Source organism: Raphanus sativus, chromosome 6, assembly GCF_000801105.2.
Source record: "Raphanus sativus cultivar WK10039 chromosome 6, ASM80110v3, whole genome shotgun sequence".
Taxonomy (NCBI): domain Eukaryota; kingdom Viridiplantae; phylum Streptophyta; class Magnoliopsida; order Brassicales; family Brassicaceae; genus Raphanus; species Raphanus sativus.
Window position 1 is genome coordinate 14,921,934 of NC_079516.1, and position 18,289 is coordinate 14,940,222.

The 18,289-nt window shown below is 31.5% G+C and overlaps 5 protein-coding genes across 7 annotated transcripts; 4 read left to right on the plus strand and 1 right to left on the minus strand.

The window, feature by feature from the left end:
• Positions 1-771: 771 nt before the first annotated feature.
• Positions 772-1,595, plus strand: LOC130495582 (glutathione S-transferase T3-like). The gene is made up of 2 exons (XM_056986993.1): positions 772-1,105; positions 1,189-1,595. The coding sequence occupies exons 1-2, from the start codon at positions 772-774 to the stop codon at positions 1,593-1,595; spliced, it is 741 nt and encodes a 246-aa protein (XP_056842973.1).
• Positions 1,596-2,710: 1,115 nt separating this feature from the next.
• On the plus strand, positions 2,711-3,552 carry LOC108835332 (uncharacterized). Its single transcript, XM_056986994.1, has one exon. The coding sequence runs from the start codon at positions 2,866-2,868 to the stop codon at positions 3,550-3,552; it is 687 nt and encodes a 228-aa protein (XP_056842974.1). The 5' UTR covers positions 2,711-2,865.
• A 1,688-nt stretch (positions 3,553-5,240) lies between these two features.
• LOC130496900 (myrosinase-like) lies at positions 5,241-8,222 on the plus strand. The gene is made up of 12 exons (XM_056989548.1): positions 5,241-5,454; positions 5,559-5,619; positions 5,711-5,772; positions 5,863-5,938; positions 6,049-6,214; positions 6,333-6,594; positions 6,694-6,809; positions 6,885-7,105; positions 7,235-7,269; positions 7,379-7,493; positions 7,628-7,730; positions 7,832-8,222. The coding sequence occupies exons 1-12, from the start codon at positions 5,278-5,280 to the stop codon at positions 8,082-8,084; spliced, it is 1,647 nt and encodes a 548-aa protein (XP_056845528.1). The 5' UTR covers positions 5,241-5,277; the 3' UTR covers positions 8,085-8,222.
• A 3,009-nt stretch (positions 8,223-11,231) lies between these two features.
• LOC108809128 (anaphase-promoting complex subunit 11) lies at positions 11,232-12,753 on the minus strand. 3 transcript variants are annotated; one of them, XM_018581259.2, is made up of 4 exons: positions 12,674-12,753; positions 11,905-12,241; positions 11,704-11,822; positions 11,232-11,544 (listed from the first exon to the last, which is right to left on the minus strand). In XM_018581259.2, exons 2-4 carry the CDS (start codon positions 12,000-12,002, stop codon positions 11,429-11,431), a joined length of 333 nt encoding a protein of 110 aa, XP_018436761.2. In that variant the 5' UTR covers positions 12,003-12,241; positions 12,674-12,753; the 3' UTR covers positions 11,232-11,428. The 3 variants fall into 3 exon arrangements, with proteins under 3 accessions (XP_018436761.2, XP_056843753.1, XP_056843752.1); XM_056987773.1 differs by having other exon boundaries at positions 12,180-12,241; positions 12,674-12,712; XM_056987772.1 differs by lacking the exon at positions 12,674-12,753 and having other exon boundaries at positions 11,905-12,667.
• Positions 12,754-14,586: 1,833 nt separating this feature from the next.
• LOC108809810 (agamous-like MADS-box protein AGL80) lies at positions 14,587-15,412 on the plus strand. Its single transcript, XM_018581949.2, has one exon. It carries the CDS (start codon positions 14,608-14,610, stop codon positions 15,256-15,258), a length of 651 nt encoding a protein of 216 aa, XP_018437451.1. The 5' UTR covers positions 14,587-14,607; the 3' UTR covers positions 15,259-15,412.
• Positions 15,413-18,289: the final 2,877 nt, after the last annotated feature.

Below are 18,289 nucleotides of genomic sequence, written 5' to 3' on the forward strand. Positions count from 1 at the left end.
GCAGAAGTCTATGACTACCTACCAGGGAAGAGGTTCTTCACTTGCAAGGAGTACAAAGTAAGTGAACTGACTTTCTTGGTTCTTGATACATTTTTTTGTGTCTGTCTAGTGGGTTCTTGATACATTTTTTATTTGTGTAGGATGATGGGATGCATTACAGGCAGCCCTGGGTCTGTGCAGTCGAGGAAGAGATAGGGTTCTTGAAAACGCGGGTGGAAAAAAAGTGAGGAGCATAAATCGCTGGTGATAAAGCTGGAAGTCGAGAATCTGGTGTTGAAGGTGAGCTGCCTTCTATATTTTCTTTATTATTTAGGTTATGTTTATGCCTTCAAAATGTTGTATAATATTTTTAACATTTGCAGGCAGAGGTGGAGAAGCTCATAGAACGAGTGTCTGAGCTTGAGAGGTGGAGAAGCTCATAAGCCGAGTGTCTGATGAGCTTGAGTATGGCGCATAATAAGGTAACTTCGAGTTCATTTCAAACTTTAAAGTAGCTTGAGTGTCTTGTGAAAAATAGGATAGCTTGAGTGTCTTTTATTTTAATTGTTTCTGAAAAAATTAATGAAAAACTTCCTAACTGCATTGAGTTGATTGGTCTTTAAAGTTAATTAAAGTATCTAGCTTGTTTAAATGTGAACTATCCTAGAGTGGTGGTTAGGATTAGGTTAGATAGTAAATACATCATTAAACCAAGAACACTACTTTAAAACCACCATAAAACACACGCTTACCACAGCCACAGAAAGTAACCAAAACCCACAAACTTAGAAAATGGCATCGTATTCTACAGGGTATGTTAGCCTATTAACAAGCCAAATCGGTGAATTTAGCACTCCAGGGTTTGAGAACCTCTCAGGTTCTCAATCCATAGACCTCGACTCAGCTGATCTTCCAGCTTTTAGCAGCCAGTCCTCAGAGGCACCCACTGTCAAAGAGAGGAGGAAATGGTCTCCGAAGGAGGATGTTATTCTCATAAGCGCTTGGCTCAACACTAGCAAGGATCCAATCGTTGGGAATAAGCAAAAGTTGGGGACTTTTTGGTCAAGGATCCTCCAGTACTACAACTCAAGTGTTCAACATGCTGGGTTTTCCCCTAGGGAGCTAGGTCAGTGCAAGCAAAGGTGGGGGAGGCTTAATGACTTAACCTGCAAATCTGTGGTTGCTATGATGCGGCATTGAGGGGCCAAGCAAGCGGTGAGAATGAGAATGATGTGATGAAGAGAGCACTCGACTTTTTCTTCAGTGACCATGGTTGTAAGTTCACTATGGAGCATGCTTGGAGAGAGCTAAGGCATGACCAGAAATGGTGCTTTTTGGCTAAGCCTGGCAATCTTGCTACACCGAAGCGGAAGACTGGTGAAGGCGAAGAGGAGGTCCCTGGTGCTAGGCCTCCGGGTATCAAGGCTGCTAAAGCGGCTAAGAAAAAGAAAGGTGTTCAAGAGGAGTCTAAACACACAGAGATAAAAAGTGTGCTGGAGATGAAAGACAAACTGAACAAGCAGAAGTTGCTTGAGAAGTTGCTTGAGAAGCGTGACCCTCTTTCAGAAATGGAAGAGTCACTTAAACTTAAACTGATGTCTGAAATGTTAGGATAAGTTTGTCTTTCCAGTGAGGTATTACTTAGGATAAGCTTTTAGTTGTTTGAGTTAGTTGTCTTTGTTGTCTCTTGCCTAACTAATGAGTTGTCTTTGTTGTCTCTTGCCTAACTAATGAGTTGTCTTTGTTGTCTTTCTGTCACAGGTGGAATAGAAGAGCACGGGAGCAGAGAGGAGTCTGCTATCTTTTGTTGTTTTATGTCATGTGAACCTAGCTATCTCTTGTTGTTTTATGTCATGTGAACCTATCTTTTATTTCTGTTATCATATGAACTTGTATTTCTCTATTTAAAACCTATGTAAACTTGTGTTTGTTTATCTCTATTAAAACATCTTTGTATTTCTCTCTGCTTCTTCTTTACTTTCTCTCTGCATCTTGTAAGTTTGGTTTATGCTTCTATGTTTCTTTCTTCTTGTTCTTGTTTACTTGCATATCACAAGCGAGTGATTGAAATAGCATGTCAACCTATCTTTGTATTTCTTTATTTGATACCTCAAAATATACTGCAAAGCCCATGTGAACCTATCTATATATACATGTAATATTGCAAGGAAAATCTTTATCACAAGCGACTGATTGATATAATAATTGATATTTTTTAGATCAATATATACATGTAATATTGCAAGGAAAATCTATATAGTATTTGATATAATAATTGATATTTCATAACTTTCAATATAATATTTGAACAGAGTTTATAATTCTTTTATTACAGGAAACATGGCATCCTCATCCAACGATGATGAACGGAATTTAGAAAACAGGTTTGAAGATTATTTCGAAGAACAAAGAAATGTACAACACCATGTTGGACTATCAACCACCAGTACCGAGGAGACGAGCATACATAGAAAGAAACCGCGAGGATGGGCACAACCGTTTATGGAATGACTATTTCAGTGCGGAGCCGACTTATCCACCTGAGTATTTTAGGCGCCGTTTCCGAATGAACCGGTCATTATTCACGAGGATTGTTAATCGCTTCTCCAATGAAGTTCCTTATTTTCAGCATAGAAGAGATGCAGTAGGACGGTTCGGGCTAACTCCACTACAAAAGTGTACTGCGGCAATTCGTATGTTAGCCTATGGTTGTGCGGGGACATGGTGGACGAATATCTCCGCATGGGTGAGTCCACCGCCTTATTGTGTTTGGAAAAATTTACTCAAGGAATCATTGATTTATATGGAGAGAAGTATCTACGAAAACCCACACCTGAAGATCTTCAATGACTACTTGATATCGGAGAGGTACGCGGTTTCCCTGGGATGATAGAAAGCATTGACTGTATGCATTGGGAGTGGAAAAATTGTCCACACTCTTGGAAAGGTCTATATACACGTGGTGCAGGAAAGCCAACTATTGTTCTAGAGGCGGTAGCTTCACAAGACCTTTGGATATGGCACGCGTTTTTTGGACCACCAGGTACCTTAAACGATATTAACGTCCTTGATCGGTCTCCGGTTTTTGATGACATAATCTATGGTCGAGCTCCAAAACTTAAGTTCACCGTCAACGGTCACACCTACCATAGGGCCTACTACCTCACCGACGGTATATATCCAAAGTGGCCTACCTTTATCCAATCCATCTCTCTTCCTCAAGGTCCTGAGGCGAAGTTATTTGCAGAACGTCAAGAAAGCGCCAGAAAAGATGTCGAGCGTGCATTTGGAGTCTTGCAAGCTCGTTTTGCAATTGTTAGAGACCCGGCGCTTCTTTGGGACAAGGAGAAAATCAGCAACATTATCAGAGCATGTATCATACTACACAATATGATAGTGGAAGACGAACGAGATGGATACACTTATCAATACGATACAAATATGTGGTTAGAAGGAGAAATAAGCAGAAGTTCAGAGGTGGATTTATCGTTCTCTACCGACATGCCTACGAATCTCGGTAATATAATTCCCACTTGGAGGATCTTCGCGACCAAAGCATACATGAACGTTTGAAGACCGATTTAATTGCAAATATATTTGCAAAATTTGGAAACCAATAATCCTAATAAGTGTATGATCCTAATTATTGTATGTTTAATATTTGTTTTTTCAATAATCATAATTTTATTTTCATAATTTTTATAATATTATTTTATTCCAATGAGTTGCAAAAAAAAAAATTCATAAGAACCTCATTTTGGGATTCACCAATAGACTTACAAAATGCTTGAAACTCCTTAACTTTTGATAATTAATTAAAATTAATTAAATTAATTCTGGAAAATTACTTAGAACCTCATTAAAGAGGTTCAGCAATGGAGTTGCTCTTATATTCTCGCAAGAGTACTAGAGAGTCACCTAGTGCAATATTATAATACATGTTAAGGTATATATATGTGCTACGTAAATAATTGATTTAAAACTCAAGTTGGTGACACCTATTTTTCTGATTCTATTTAAGTGATGTAATATGATCCTTTTTGTAGTGAATTTATCTGTAGAAACTAAATATATGTAATATGGCTATTTATAACAAAACGTATGAATTATAAAAACTATAGGTTAAATAGTGTTATCAATAGAAATTATATATGTGTATATGGTTTTATATAAGTAGAAAGTATAAAGTCTAACTTAGAGTATTAGAGTAAAACTATATAGGAAGAAAACTATAGGTAATACTTAAGTATAATTCTTATCTATCTGGAAGTGACGTTTCCGTATCCGTTCAAACCCTCCTATCATTTAAAACGATACCAAAAAAGCAACAAAAAAAAGTGGTTTGTTTTCGTTTTCTTTTTGTCTTTCGGAGACACCGGTCTCATGGAATAAAGCACATATAGAGAGGTCAAAACCATAAAGTATGCTGTGATTGTGAGCGGTGAGGCTTGTGATAAGTGTGGCTTTGGATAGTGTTTTTTTTTTTACTTAAAGAAACCATCTGAATTTAAAAATGTGAAGTTTTACAGATCAGCATGATAATTACATTGAGAAATAAGCTAAGAAACTCATGTGAAGCAAGTAGTGTTGAGCCATTTTGAAAAGAATTATCCGTTGAGAGGTATGAATGGTGTAGACGTTTGATTTGCAGAAGTCAATGCCGTTTGAGTGATTTTTCTTCCTTGTCTACAGCATAAAGCTTTGCACGCAGAAAAAGGAAATGTCTCGATTACCACAGAAGGGGGTCAAGAAATCTGTGGCTTTGGATAGTGTTAGTCTAGACTAAACACTTGATAATATTTCGATAAACATTTTAATAACTTAATGGGTATTACGAAAATTTGAATATCTACTACACAAATCTTGATGAAGTGTGTCATTCTAGTTTTGCGCTAAACCTTCGATATATACATGCTGCATCGCATCACTGTCGACGGATCAATTTGAAGATGTGACAGTTCGTTTTCCAAGTCGTGTTCCGGTTAAGAACTACAAATATGTGCTATGTAACAAAAAAAAACAAAATATAAAAGTTTCAGAAACAGAAACAAAATACTTACACTAGATAATGAAAAGATTAATTAAAGAGCTAGAAAGTGGAAACAAAACAATAAATATAAAACATATCGGTGACATTAGCTAAAGTAAGCGAACCCACGGGACTCATCCCACCTAAACCTCTCCCAAAATATCAGGACAAGAAAATACATACGTCACTCTTCTTTATGAAGGCCTATATAAACCCTAGATGGGCACAAGATTCCATACAACACAACACATACATCAACAGATTTAACCATGAAGCTTCTTCATGGACTCGCTTTAGTTTTTCTATTAGCTGCTGCGAGTTGCAAAGCTTACGAAGAAATTACTTGCGAAGAGAATGAACCATTCACATGTAATAACACTGCTCGTTTAAGCAGTAAAAACTTCCCAAAAGACTTCATCTTCGGTGTTGCATCTTCAGCGTACCAGGCATGCAAAAAATGTTGCCATACCATATTTTTGAATATATAGAAAATAGTATTCAAAAATGCTAATATCCAACTTCGTTGCATGATTGTTTCTTTTTATTTCAGATCGAAGGAGGGAGAGGTCGCGGTGTTAACATTTGGGATGGCTTCAGTCACCGATACCCAGGTATGTCGTTTGCACGGTGACATCTATATTTATATCTGAGAGGAATGTTGGTTACATATACACATTTTAATGTATTTGTAACTAATTTCAGAGAAAGCTGGGTCAGATTTGAAGAATGGAGACACTAGTTGTGAATCATATACGAGATGGCAGGTTAATATATTGATACTCATGACTGAACTATATATGTATAAAATATACGTGTGGACTGACATGAGATTAAAACTAATATGTAAACTGCAGAAAGATGTAGACGTGATGGGCGAAATCAATGCTACTGGCTACCGATTCTCCTTTGCATGGTCAAGAATCATTCCAAGTATGTATATAGTATCGATCAATGTATATATATTCTTGTATTTCAAATGGCATCATTTGATTTATTTGGAAGAGTACTAATTACTGTACGATGTATATATACATGAGCAGAAGGAAAAGTGAGTAGGGGAGTGAACCAAGGAGGCCTTGATTACTACCACAGCCTCATAGATGCACTCCTCGAAAAGAATATAACGCCTTTCGTTACCCTCTTTCACTGGGACCTTCCTCAAACACTCCAAGATGAGTATGAAGGTTTCTTGGACCGCCAGATCATGTATGTGCCATGCTTCTTAATTATATTTGAAGAGAGTGAAAATTATTAGTGATGGAAGAAGAAGATTTAGTCTTAATTTCATGTATTACTGAAAATGATTCTATACTAATATGCACAGCCAAGATTTCAAAGATTATGCGGATCTGTGTTTCCGAGAATTTGGTGGAAAGGTAAAGCATTGGATCACGATCAACCAGCTATACACAGTGCCTACAAGAGGCTATGCGATCGGAACAGATGCACCCGGTCGATGTTCTCCTATGGTTGATACCAAGCACAGATGTTACGGCGGAAATTCTTCAACAGAACCCTACATCGTTGCACATAACCAGCTTCTTGCTCATGCTACGGTCGTCGATCTTTACAGGACCAAATATAAGGTGAGTCTGTCTCCATATGTGAAAATTAAGGTGGAGTGAACCTAACATATCTGATTCTAATTTATAGTCATATATATTTATATATCACTTGACCAACAGTTCCAAAGAGGGAAGATTGGACCTGTGATGATAACAAGATGGTTTCTTCCATTTGATGAGTCTGATCCGGCCTCCATAGAAGCAGCTGAGAGGATGAACCAATTCTTCCATGGATGGTATATATAATTTTATATATTACCAAAAATGTATCATTATGTATTTATAATGAAACAAAAATATACATGGATCAGGTACATGGAGCCTCTAACAAAGGGTAGATACCCAGATATCATGAGGCAGATTGTGGGTAGTCGGCTTCCCAACTTTACCGAGGAAGAAGCCGCACTCGTTGCCCGTTCATATGATTTTCTTGGTCTCAACTATTACGTCACTCAGTACGCTCAGCCGAAACCTAACACCTATCCTTCACCGAAACACACTGCCCAGGATGACGCTGGCGTAAAGCTCTCATGTACTACAACATTACCACTTAGTTACAATATTTCCTATATATATATATATATATATATATGTTCTATCTCCTTTTTGTTATAACATACCTTGTTAGTGATCATCAATTATTTTATCTTTGTGTTTACAGATAAAAATTCACGTGGTGAATTTATTGGTCCACTGGTATATATGAATGCACCCACCCTTATGATTTCTCTTTCATTATTCAATTTTTAAATACAACACCCTAATTATCTTTTCTTGATAAATATGTTTCCTTCCATTTTGTCAGTTCGTTGAAGACAAAGACAACGGCAACAGCTATTACTACCCAAAAGGAATTTATTACGTAATGGACTACTTCAAAACCAAATACGGCAACCCTTTAATCTATGTCACCGAGAACGGTGTGTTTCTACATATTTCTACTCATCTCTTTTCATATATACTACACATCATAATTAGTGTATTTTGGTGTTAGTCCAAGAAACTAACTTTCAAATATTGTGTAATATTTTTCATGTTATTGCGGTTTAATTAGGATTTAGTACGCCCGATTCAGAAAACCGTGAGCAGGCTATTGCGGATTACAGGCGAATTGATTATCTCTGTAGTCATCTATGTTTTCTTCGTAAGGTCATCAAGTAAGTGGATGCTACTCTACATGTTTTTCTTCCAATATTTATTTTCTTTTTCTTCTTCTTGTTTAAATAGTATATATATATATGATTGTTATTGTTTACAGCGAGAAGGGTATTAACGTGAGAGGATACTTTGCATGGGCCCTTGGTGATAATTATGAATTCTGTAAAGGCTTTACCGTCAGATTTGGACTTAGTTATGTTAATTGGGCTGATCTCAACGACAGAAACCTCAAAGAATCTGGCAAATGGTACCAGAGATTCATTAGTGGGACTGTCAAGAACCCTGCGAAACAAGATTTCCTCCGCTCAAGCCTCTCCTCTCAGAGTCAGAAGAAGAGACTTGCTGATGCATGAAACACTTTTTCCTCTTCGGATCATCTCTATGTCTCTCACACTTCCTAGTTGCTCTATAGATAAGGAGCTTCTTCTGCCTGCAGTGTACTAAATAATAAGATGATCAATTACTAATGAATAAAAATAGTTTATCTACAACAGTGTTTCGAAAAAAAAGTTTATTAACAACTGCATTTTGTCAAGTCAATGGAGAAAGAGGGAAACAACACAATTTAAACAGACAATCACTCAGACACACACATAAATATGGAAACCCACACCTTTTCTTTGAACTGCATGGAAACCCAAACCACAAACTAGTTTAGCGTAATAAAAATATCAACGATCGATCCAGTTAGCCTATATTCACTTATTAGTATAGTATGTTATACTTTATATAATAAAATGTATCTTCAAAAATAAAAACAATGATCAAACCAAATACAAACTCAGAACTAACTAAACCAAGTTTTATCATCCTCAACTGAAACTTATTAGTGGAATTTTAAATATGAGTTTTTTTCATTCTATGATTTTTTTATTTTTTCTCTTTATAATAAATAAAACCAAAATAAGCTAAACAACAATCCTTTGTGTTTTATGAATATTCTTCTCCATTTTTATATTAAGAACTGTTTTTCATCACACATCACATATTTAAGTAGATGTTTTCGTTTAGATTATAAAACATATATATACAAGATATTTTGGAAAAAAAAATTATTTGTCGTAGAAATGGTTAATAAATAGCTAATATCCTAGCTTCAGGGAAATTTTTTTAATTTTTCAGTTAAAAAACTCAACAAAGGAGAAAACACAAACACAAGTCACGAAGAATCATGCACACACAAGATAGATCAAGAGAGATTGACCTAATATTAACAATAAGATCATAGGTTAATAAATAGCTAAGATCTTAGCTTCAGTGAAAAGATTTTAATTTTTCAGTTAAACAAACTCAACAAAATAGAAACACAAACACAAGTCATGGAGAATCATGCACACACATGATAGATCAAGAGAGATTAACCTAAGATTAACAATAAGATCATAGGTAAACAAAAAAAAGTATTATATCCTATTTATTAAACTCTAAATCTAATACTTTTCATGCACAAAGCTACTGTCGCCATGGCGCAAGGCTAGATATTCATTGCGTCACTTCTCCATGCACCATTTTAAACCAAGAGAACAACGAGATACGATTCTCTCCTTCATATTCTGAATTAGATGATCTTATTTGGGTAATGGAGAGTATGATATTGTCTCCGTTGCATTCTGAATGAGATGATCTCATTTGGCAACGGAAAGTAAGATTCAATATACGTAATGCTAAAATTTTGGAACAGACTGCAAAAATGTCATCTCAATGATCAAGGAACATAGTGCATGCCGTAATGTTTCTACGGAGTTAGTGAACTAGCATCAATACAAAAAAACTGCAAAACTTCAAGATCATTATGTACCATAGACAATGAACAAGACAGCAGACAATTTGGCTAAGAATGCTAAAGCACTTCCTAAGAGTTATGTTTTATTGGCTAATTCTATTTTGGTTTAGATTTCCAGAGTACATCAAGTTTGAGTGATAGAATAATCTTTTGATTTATAATTTACAAAAATAAACATAATAATGGAGATTTATTTATTTTTGTCCGCAATTAGCTTACTAATATTAGTATTGAACTAGGAAAAATTCCTTAAAAATTAATACACAAGCTTATTTCTATTTTCTAGTAAAATACACGAACTATTTTGGATCCCCGTTTAATACACGAACTAATTTTCATTGCCTTAAACATACAAACTTTTCAAATTCGCAGATTTTACACATCGTTTGGACGACGTTGACTATATTTAACTGAAGTGTTGACGATGTTAGGGTTTAACTAAGCATGTGTTCTTTGTGAAAATATTTTTTTTTTCAAATACACGAACTAATTTTTATTTGCTAATAAAATACACAAAATATTTTGGATCTCCGTTTAATACACGAACTAATTTTTGTTTTCCATTAAATATACAAACTTTTGAAATTTGCATATTTTATACATCGATTTAGATGACATCGACTATGTTTAACAGAAAATGACGTTTGTTTTAACTAAACATGTGATTAAACTGTAGAAAAAACGCTCACCCTCAGCCAAAACCTCTCAAATCGATTGAGTCCTAATTCAAGTTAGTTTCAATTCAAGTTTGGCACCCTAATCTGTTAAACCATCTTTTATTTTCCAAACTATGTTCCTTTTCTTCTTCTTCGCTTTGATTTTCCCTTTATATCTCTTCGAAATGGAGTCGATTTCAATGTCGTGAAAAAGACGAAGAAAACTATTTAATTTTAAACGAGTTTCTGGTTTTAGAATTAGTTTAGTGTTATGTAGTAATTCTATTTAAGTGTAAAACTATAAACTAATCTTGATTGAATCATTACTACATAACACTAAACTAATTCTAAAACCAGAAACTCGTTTAAAATTAAATAGTTTTCTTTCTACTATATGATCAGTATATTTGAAATTTCATCAAAAGAATTTTACATTATAGAAGCATAATGGAGAAGAAAACTAACTATATAATCTATCAGATGGATTTTAAAGAAATTTTACCTCCACAGTTTAACCACTTGTTTAAATAAACACGTGTTTAAATAAACACTAACATCGTTTTCAATTCTATTAAACATAGTTGACATCGTCTAAATCATGTTAAACATAGTTGACGTCGTCTAAATCGATGTGTAAAATCTGTAAATTTCAAAAGTTTGTGTATTTAATAGAATTTTTTTTTAGTTCGTGTGTTAAATAGATATCTAAAATAGTTCATATATTTTATTATCAAATGAAAATTAATTCGTGTATTTAAAAAAAAATCATAATTTAGACACTGACGTTGTCATCATTTCCGCTAAAATATAGTTAACACCAGCGCCTAAAATAATGTATAAAATCTACAAATTTCAAAAATTTATATATTTAATAGACAACGAATATTAATTCGTATATTAAATGGAGATCCAGAATAGTTCGTATATATTATTAGTAGATAGAAATTAGTCTCAAAGTGAAAGCCAATGCAGTAGATCCAGAAATTCGTGTATTTTAAAGAATTTTTCCTATTGGACTATTGAATACTCAAAGTGACTCATGTGACCAATGTGCCATGCAGTTGTAAATGCACACAAATAGAGTGCACCAAAACTCTTTGCTGCAATTTTGTGGTTAGTTATTTGCATTCATTAACAATCCATCAAGGGTCGTACTAAATTCGGAACAACGATCCAACACATCTCTATAAATGAAAGCCAATGCTAGATATCTACTCAAAAAGCACAACACAAACGGTGGATCTCTCTCCACTCCTTGTTACTCTTTGAATTGCCATTCTCTACGGCACATGGGGCAATGAGCTTGACTCGTCTGTGAATTGACCCATTTCAATATACAATGGAGATGGAACGAATGGTTGCAAGCTCCCCAAACTGATCAATAACCATATCGATCAAGGCGTAAGAATATCAGGCATAGAGTTTTAGTTTTTGAAACAGAAAAGGAAAAACTTAAAACAAGATATTCATCAAACAACCAAACAGTGTGTGTAGAGAGAGAGAGAGAGACATGAAAAGAGAGGAGGGACTTACTTAGAGGGCAATCATCTCCAGGGAGTTTGCAGTCTGGACAACAACCGTCAAATGGCATACGACATATCCCACATGTCTCATCTTGAGCATCCCATGTCCATGACGCAACCGCGTGCCACCTACAGTTTATGTTTTCACAATGTAAGATATTGGAATTGAGAATGTATTTAACACATGTAGTAGTGGGACAAAGAAACTTACTCTGTTTTTTTAAAGTCAGTAAAGACATAGTAGCACTGAGAGTCAAGGAAGAAACATTTTTTTTTTTTGTGGAAACAAAATCCTAAATTAAGAAACATTGAGCTATGTGAACTAGTTGAGAGGTAACGACAAGAGTCCTCACCAGAAAAAAAAACTATTAGAAAGTCATCTACATCAGTAATCAAAACTGAAATTAATGAAAAGAGAACAGATCTTAGGAAACAAACCTAACCTAAGCTGCATCTTAAAAAATCATGTTCTAAACATCAAAGAACCTATGTATGCAGAGAAGACGAAGTAGAAGGATACGCAAGACCTTGACTTTCATGTCTTCCTCCTGAAGAAACAAAATGAGAAAAACACAAAGCCATTACGAAGCACTCATACACAACAAAAAAAACAGAGAGATTAACTATTAAGATAATAGACAAACCAAAAAAGAAACATTGTAAATATTAAAACTCACAATTAGCAAAGAGGAACCTAAACACAAAGACATTTAATCGAACACCTGGTAGACACTCAGATGTTTGAGGACAATTCTAACGAACCAAACTCGTTCTGGAATACTAAACCCAAGAAAGTAATATCCTTTTTACAGAACGCAATATTAAACTCTAAATCTAAAATGGTTAAGGCTTGATCGTATGGAAACTTATACGAGATAAAAAAAGATTCAAATAAATCATTCATCAGATCGCGTTTTCTAAGCGGAGAGAATTGATATAAACGAAACGGAACGAAGCAATCAGAGAATTCAGAAACACACCGGCGATGATGGAGAAGCGAACTGCGACAAGAGAAAAGAGCGGCGAGATGGAAATGGAAATCACTGATTAAGCTATGGGGCTTTATTTAAATTGGGCTTTATTTCAAAGTGGGCTTTTTAACAACAACAAGTAAGGTTTTTTTTTTTGTTCAAAGTAAGTTTTTTTTAACTTATTTATTTAAACCCAGGAATATTTTTTCCTTGTAGGCAACAAAAACACACATTCATCTTCACTCTCTAAACCCCATACATGTAACTCATCATCTATGTGTAAGACGAAATACAATTTTTTTTACAATGCGTATCAAATGATCCGCCTTTAAATATTTCGTGCTACACTGTCAAAGAATTGGTCTAAATGATTCTTTTTGTTATTATTTTGATATTTTTTAATTGTCTTTGTTAGAAAGTAAACATTGTATTATAATTTTTTTTTTGTATTAGAAACAAAATCCCATCTTATTTAGTTTTTATTCAAGATTGTTTACAAAAAAAATTAGATTTCTATACCGGATATATTTATAGCTATTACATATAGAGAAAAATATCTTCTAATTTTGAATTAGTTATTGTCTATATATTTTTGCGTTAAATTTTCATAGATAGTTTACATTCTTTCATATTTATGTTTGTAGCATTTTCCAAAATTAGCAGATGTGTTTAAAAAAAATTATTAACATATGTTTCATTTATACATGTATGAAATAGAACTAAAATATATAATTTAAAAAATATTTTTTCATTTGTTTGGAATGTTAATTTTTATTGTTTTTGCATTTTATCCAATCATAGCTAAATTTCTATAGATGTATTCTATTTTTCTATCTTAAAATTTATATGAACTTGTGAATATAAAATTAATATTTTTTTGTATTGTTTTCTATTGATTTAAATAATAATAAAAAGTTACACAGAATCATTTTTAAATTGATTTATTTTATTCGGAAAACTTTAAAACATAATAACATCTAAAATATATATACTTAATCTTTAATTTTTTATTTAAAATATTTTAATTAGTTTTTAAATTGATTTATTTGATTCAGAAAACTTTAAAACATAATAACATCTAAAATATATATACTTAATCTTTAATTTTTTATTTAAAATATTTTAATTAGTTTTATGACTTTTTTGTAGCCCAACAAATTTTGTTTTGCTAGAAAAAAATGTGTAAGTATCACAAAATTTAGAAAAATCAAGAAATTAAAACTTAAAAATAAGGAAAATTATTTTCTTTTCATTTTCATAACCACTTCATTATTTTGATTACAGGTATTACAATAACTTCGGCATATTTTAAACTAATAACAGAAAATTATACAATCGAATAATATAGTTATTTTTATTTTTTAATCTTCTACTCATCTTATACTTTATTTTAAATTTTAATGTTATAAACTTCTAAATTCTGAATTAAAAAGAATATTCTACTTTCTTACTGTTTATAATCGATAATATCTAATAATTTTTATTTCTGCTATATGTATGCATATTTTCTATATGATATATTCTTACAAAAATATAGATATGTTCCATATAAATCATATTTCTCATAAATTATGCAAAATAATTTTAACTGCATGCACTTGCCACTCTTAATTGAGAACCAGACACTTGTTAATGCATGTGTCATTCTTATCAAGTAAATCTGGCTATTAAAATATAAATATACTCCAAAACTGAATGTTAATTTACTTCCTCCGAAAAAAACTTGCATTCAGATATAATATCCCCGAAATGGTATGATATTCTTTTTTTCTTTTCGAAATGGTATGATATTCATATATAGATAAATAAGTTTAGATTTAGATAATATACATCCATTTAAAATAATTCAAACAGTGATGTGTATACATATATATATAAACAATAATCCATTATTATCAAATTATAATATACACACAAGAAAAAAGATAAACAAAGAGTTAATCATGACCAGACAAAAGGTGAAGATGGCTTACATCGAAAATGAGTCGTCAAGGAAAGCAACATACAAGAAAAGAAAGAATGGTATCTTGAAGAAAGCCAACGAGTTAGCAACTCTCTGTGGCGTCCCGGTCGGTGTAATCATCGACAGTGCGTACGACTTGAGCCCGGAGGTGTGGCCATCGAGAGAAGAAATGGACAAGGTTGTGTCCCAGTGGCAGAGGTTGCCGGTGATGGACAGGACCAAGAAGATGCTGAATCAACAGTCTTATCTTCAACAGAGGATCTCCAAAGAAACTGAGACATGTAAGAAACTGACCAAAGAGAACAAAGAGTTGGAGATGAAAGAGGTTATGTTTGATTGTCTTAGTGGCAAGACTTCACCATCTCGTATTGAGATAAGTGATCTTCGTGGTTGTGGTAATGTCATTGAGCAGTACCTAAAGAATCTTAAACGTAGGATTGAGATTCTTAGTAAGAACGATGGAGCGTCTTCTTCATCTGTCCATGCTGCTGCAACTACATCTGCTGCCATGCCTATAGTTGAGATGGGATCTTCTTCAACCGCATTTAGCGATATGATTCGTCAACAACAGATTCAAAGTAATATGAATCAGACCGTTAGGGGCTTGGATCTGAATCAGCAACAGTGGTGAGCATTAGTGAACATCCTTTAGCTGTCTCTGACTATGTTTCTGTTTCGTCAAACTATCAAATAAAAATATATTTAAGAATGTTGTGTTTAGTTACATGTATACATTGCTTTGACATGTAACGCATTTTATCTTTAATGAAATTTCATTTTCTCCAGTTATAGATCTTTAGAAATAACATAAATTATCTATTCTATTAAAACAAAAACGTTGAACTATTCATAAATGTCATGTTCAACTATGTATTTCATTTATTTAAAAAAATATTATATAAAATTAAAATAATATTAAATACAAATATAACTAAAAACTAAAATGTAAAAACTAAAATTTTCAAAAAAAAAATAAAAAAATATATATATCCACCGTTCCAAAAGCGGATCATGATCTAATATAAAATTAAATTCCAGTGGTGAAACGACACAACACTAACATTAGTGCTGGTCTTGAATAATTTTAGACCGGAAGCAATTATAAAAACAAGGTCTCAATAATATGCAATGTAAGGCTTGAAGATTATCATGACAAATGCATGGCAAGTAATCGAATCCAGCACACCTACGGATCTTAATTTGCCTCCCAAACCCCTAGAATAATTAAGGAATTTGAAAATTAATGGTCGATAATTTAATTGAACAAATGAATAGGCTATTAGGTGGTTTCCTAAAAATGCGCATAAATAATCGTTTAATAAAATAACTTTCTATAAAATGAAAACTTGAATCTAATAATATTTAAAAATATATATTTAAAATTATAAACTAAATAGAAATTTATAATTAATTATTTATTATTTTTTGTCACCTTTTTTGTCAGCAATGATTTGCTGTTTTTAGATTTTAATTTATGATGTGTCTAATAAACCGATTTTTTAATGTGTTGTATAACGTTTAAACTCAAGTAAATTTAACAATTTCAAATTTGATTAATCTCATATTTATGAAGATTTATGGATCAAAGAATTTTTTTTTGAATATGTAACTCTCCATAAATTTTTGAATTTTGACAAAAAAATATAGATTTTTATACAAAATTAGCTTACTTTTATAATGAGTTGATGTAGAAAATTTCTTATACTATCAAATATTTAAGTTAAAAAATTTAACAATAATAATGTGAATGATTTACATGTATGGTATGTAAAAATTGTTATTAAGATTACACATACCATAATAAGAAAATACCATGTCAAATTTTGTATTACGACATATCGTATATTTTTGTGAGAATAAATGTAGTAGTAACAAGTAAAAATATTTGAAAAAATCGTTTATCAAATATTTTTTTTGGAGATGTCTTGCCTATTCAATTAACTTCTTATACTTGCAAGTTAAAACTATTTATATCTTTAAAGCTTTTGAAATACTACGTGTCAAATCAAAGTAATATAAAGAAGAAATAAGAAAAACCCAAAAAGTCAAAGTTAGTAAAAGTAGACCACATATTTTTTCTTATACAAAAATTAAAAATAATGTGTGTTAAATCAAATAAATATAAGTAAATTTACATGTCATTACTACTATTATTTTAAAAGTTAACTAGATTCTGACATGCACGCCCGTGCGGATATATTTTAAAATAATTATTCAAAAAATTTTCATATATGATTGATTGTTTATATTTTTTCCACTTATCAATATTTAATAAATATTTAATATAATTCTATAGATTGTATGAATCTTTTTTATTAATTATTTAAATTTTAATATTTACTTGTTTATAAATAAATATATATATATATATGTATATATATCAATAACGGTGAATTATCATTTTTTTTGTTTATATATCATTCATTTATTATGATAATAATTGTTTTTTATGTGGAACATACATTTTAGTTCTTAATGGATTATATAAATATTTATTAGATGATATTTTTGTTATAAATTATACACATTTAATATATATATTTTATTAAAAATAAGTACTTTGTGCAATATTTTATACTTAAACTATATTAGATAAAATAGGTAAATTGATTTATCATTTTAAATTATATATACATTTTGGGGCTTTATATTAATCTATTATACTAAATCTACCTAATCACACAAGTAATCTAAATGGGTAATAGTGATATAATAATAACAAAAACGTGGGCTAACAAAAAAAAAAACGTGGGCTAACATAATTAATAAATAATGTGTAAGTTCAATTTGATAAACAAACAGATTTTTACCAGGAAAATGATTAGGTTCTTATAAATAGGTATGTAAAATATTGGTTTTAAATGTTGTTGGCATTGTTGACAAAAAAAAATGTTGTTGGCATGGATGATTAAATATTTCTCATTTATTTGATCGTAGAGAGAAAGAATATTCTGTATATTAGGCAAGTGCAGATTTTTATCTTAAATACTGATATTATATTAATTAATGTATTTACTTAAATATAGAAATTATTATTGTTTAAAGTTCAGTGCCATAAACTTGTAATATTAAAAGTGATCAGTAAAGGTTAATTTTTATTTGTATTCAGTTTTAATAGATTAGAAGTGCAGATTTTTTTTATATAAAATACTGATATTATATTAAATAATGTATTTACTTAAATATAGAAATTATTATTGTTTAAAGTTCAGTGGCATAAACTTGTAATATTAAAGGTGAAGTAAGGGTTAATTTTTATTTGTACTTCAGTTTTAATAGATTAGATGTATTGCAAACATTAAAAGGTAACTTTAAATCACATTAAAATTGATTAGTGATTTAAAATAAATTTTTAATGTTTTGCAACCCATTAAATTTTAAAATTTCAAGATAGTTAAAATTGATGAATTCTAGAATCTCTGCAGTATGCCTTGGATTTTGAGTTTAGTTATTTATTCATCAAATTCAATTAGAAATTATTTGAAATCATTTAAAATAAAATAAAAATTTAAAATCCTTAAAAGTTAAATAACACTACATTTTAAAAACTGAATTTGAATCATTCATTGAATAACACTAGATTTGAAAATAGAATTTAGAATTATTGTTCGAATAATATGTGTTTGGATTTAAACTTTATTAAAATATACATCGAATAACAC

Excerpts from the sequence above, each read along its gene's own strand:
- LOC108835332 (XM_056986994.1), top strand. The coding sequence starts at position 2,866 with ATGATAGAAAGCATTGACTGTATGCATTGGGAGTGGAAAAATTGTCCA.
- LOC130495582 (XM_056986993.1), top strand. The coding sequence starts at position 772 with ATGGCATCGTATTCTACAGGGTATGTTAGCCTATTAACAAGCCAAATC. Across the intron at positions 1,106-1,188 it reads GTTTTCCCCTAGGGAGCTAG|CAAGCGGTGAGAATGAGAAT; the intron begins GTCAGTGCAAGC and ends TGAGGGGCCAAG.
- LOC130496900 (XM_056989548.1), top strand. The coding sequence starts at position 5,278 with ATGAAGCTTCTTCATGGACTCGCTTTAGTTTTTCTATTAGCTGCTGCG. Across the intron at positions 5,620-5,710 it reads CTTCAGTCACCGATACCCAG|AGAAAGCTGGGTCAGATTTG; the intron begins GTATGTCGTTTG and ends AACTAATTTCAG. Across the intron at positions 6,810-6,884 it reads AACCAATTCTTCCATGGATG|GTACATGGAGCCTCTAACAA; the intron begins GTATATATAATT and ends TACATGGATCAG.
- LOC108809810 (XM_018581949.2), top strand. The coding sequence starts at position 14,608 with ATGACCAGACAAAAGGTGAAGATGGCTTACATCGAAAATGAGTCGTCA.
- LOC108809128 (XM_018581259.2), bottom strand. The coding sequence starts at position 12,002 with ATGTTTCTTAATTTAGGATTTTGTTTCCACAAAAAAAAAAAATGTTTC. Across the intron at positions 11,823-11,904 it reads ACTGACTTTAAAAAAACAGA|GTGGCACGCGGTTGCGTCAT; the intron begins GTAAGTTTCTTT and ends CATAAACTGTAG. Across the intron at positions 11,545-11,703 it reads TGGAGATGATTGCCCTCTAA|TTTGGGGAGCTTGCAACCAT; the intron begins GTAAGTCCCTCC and ends GTTATTGATCAG.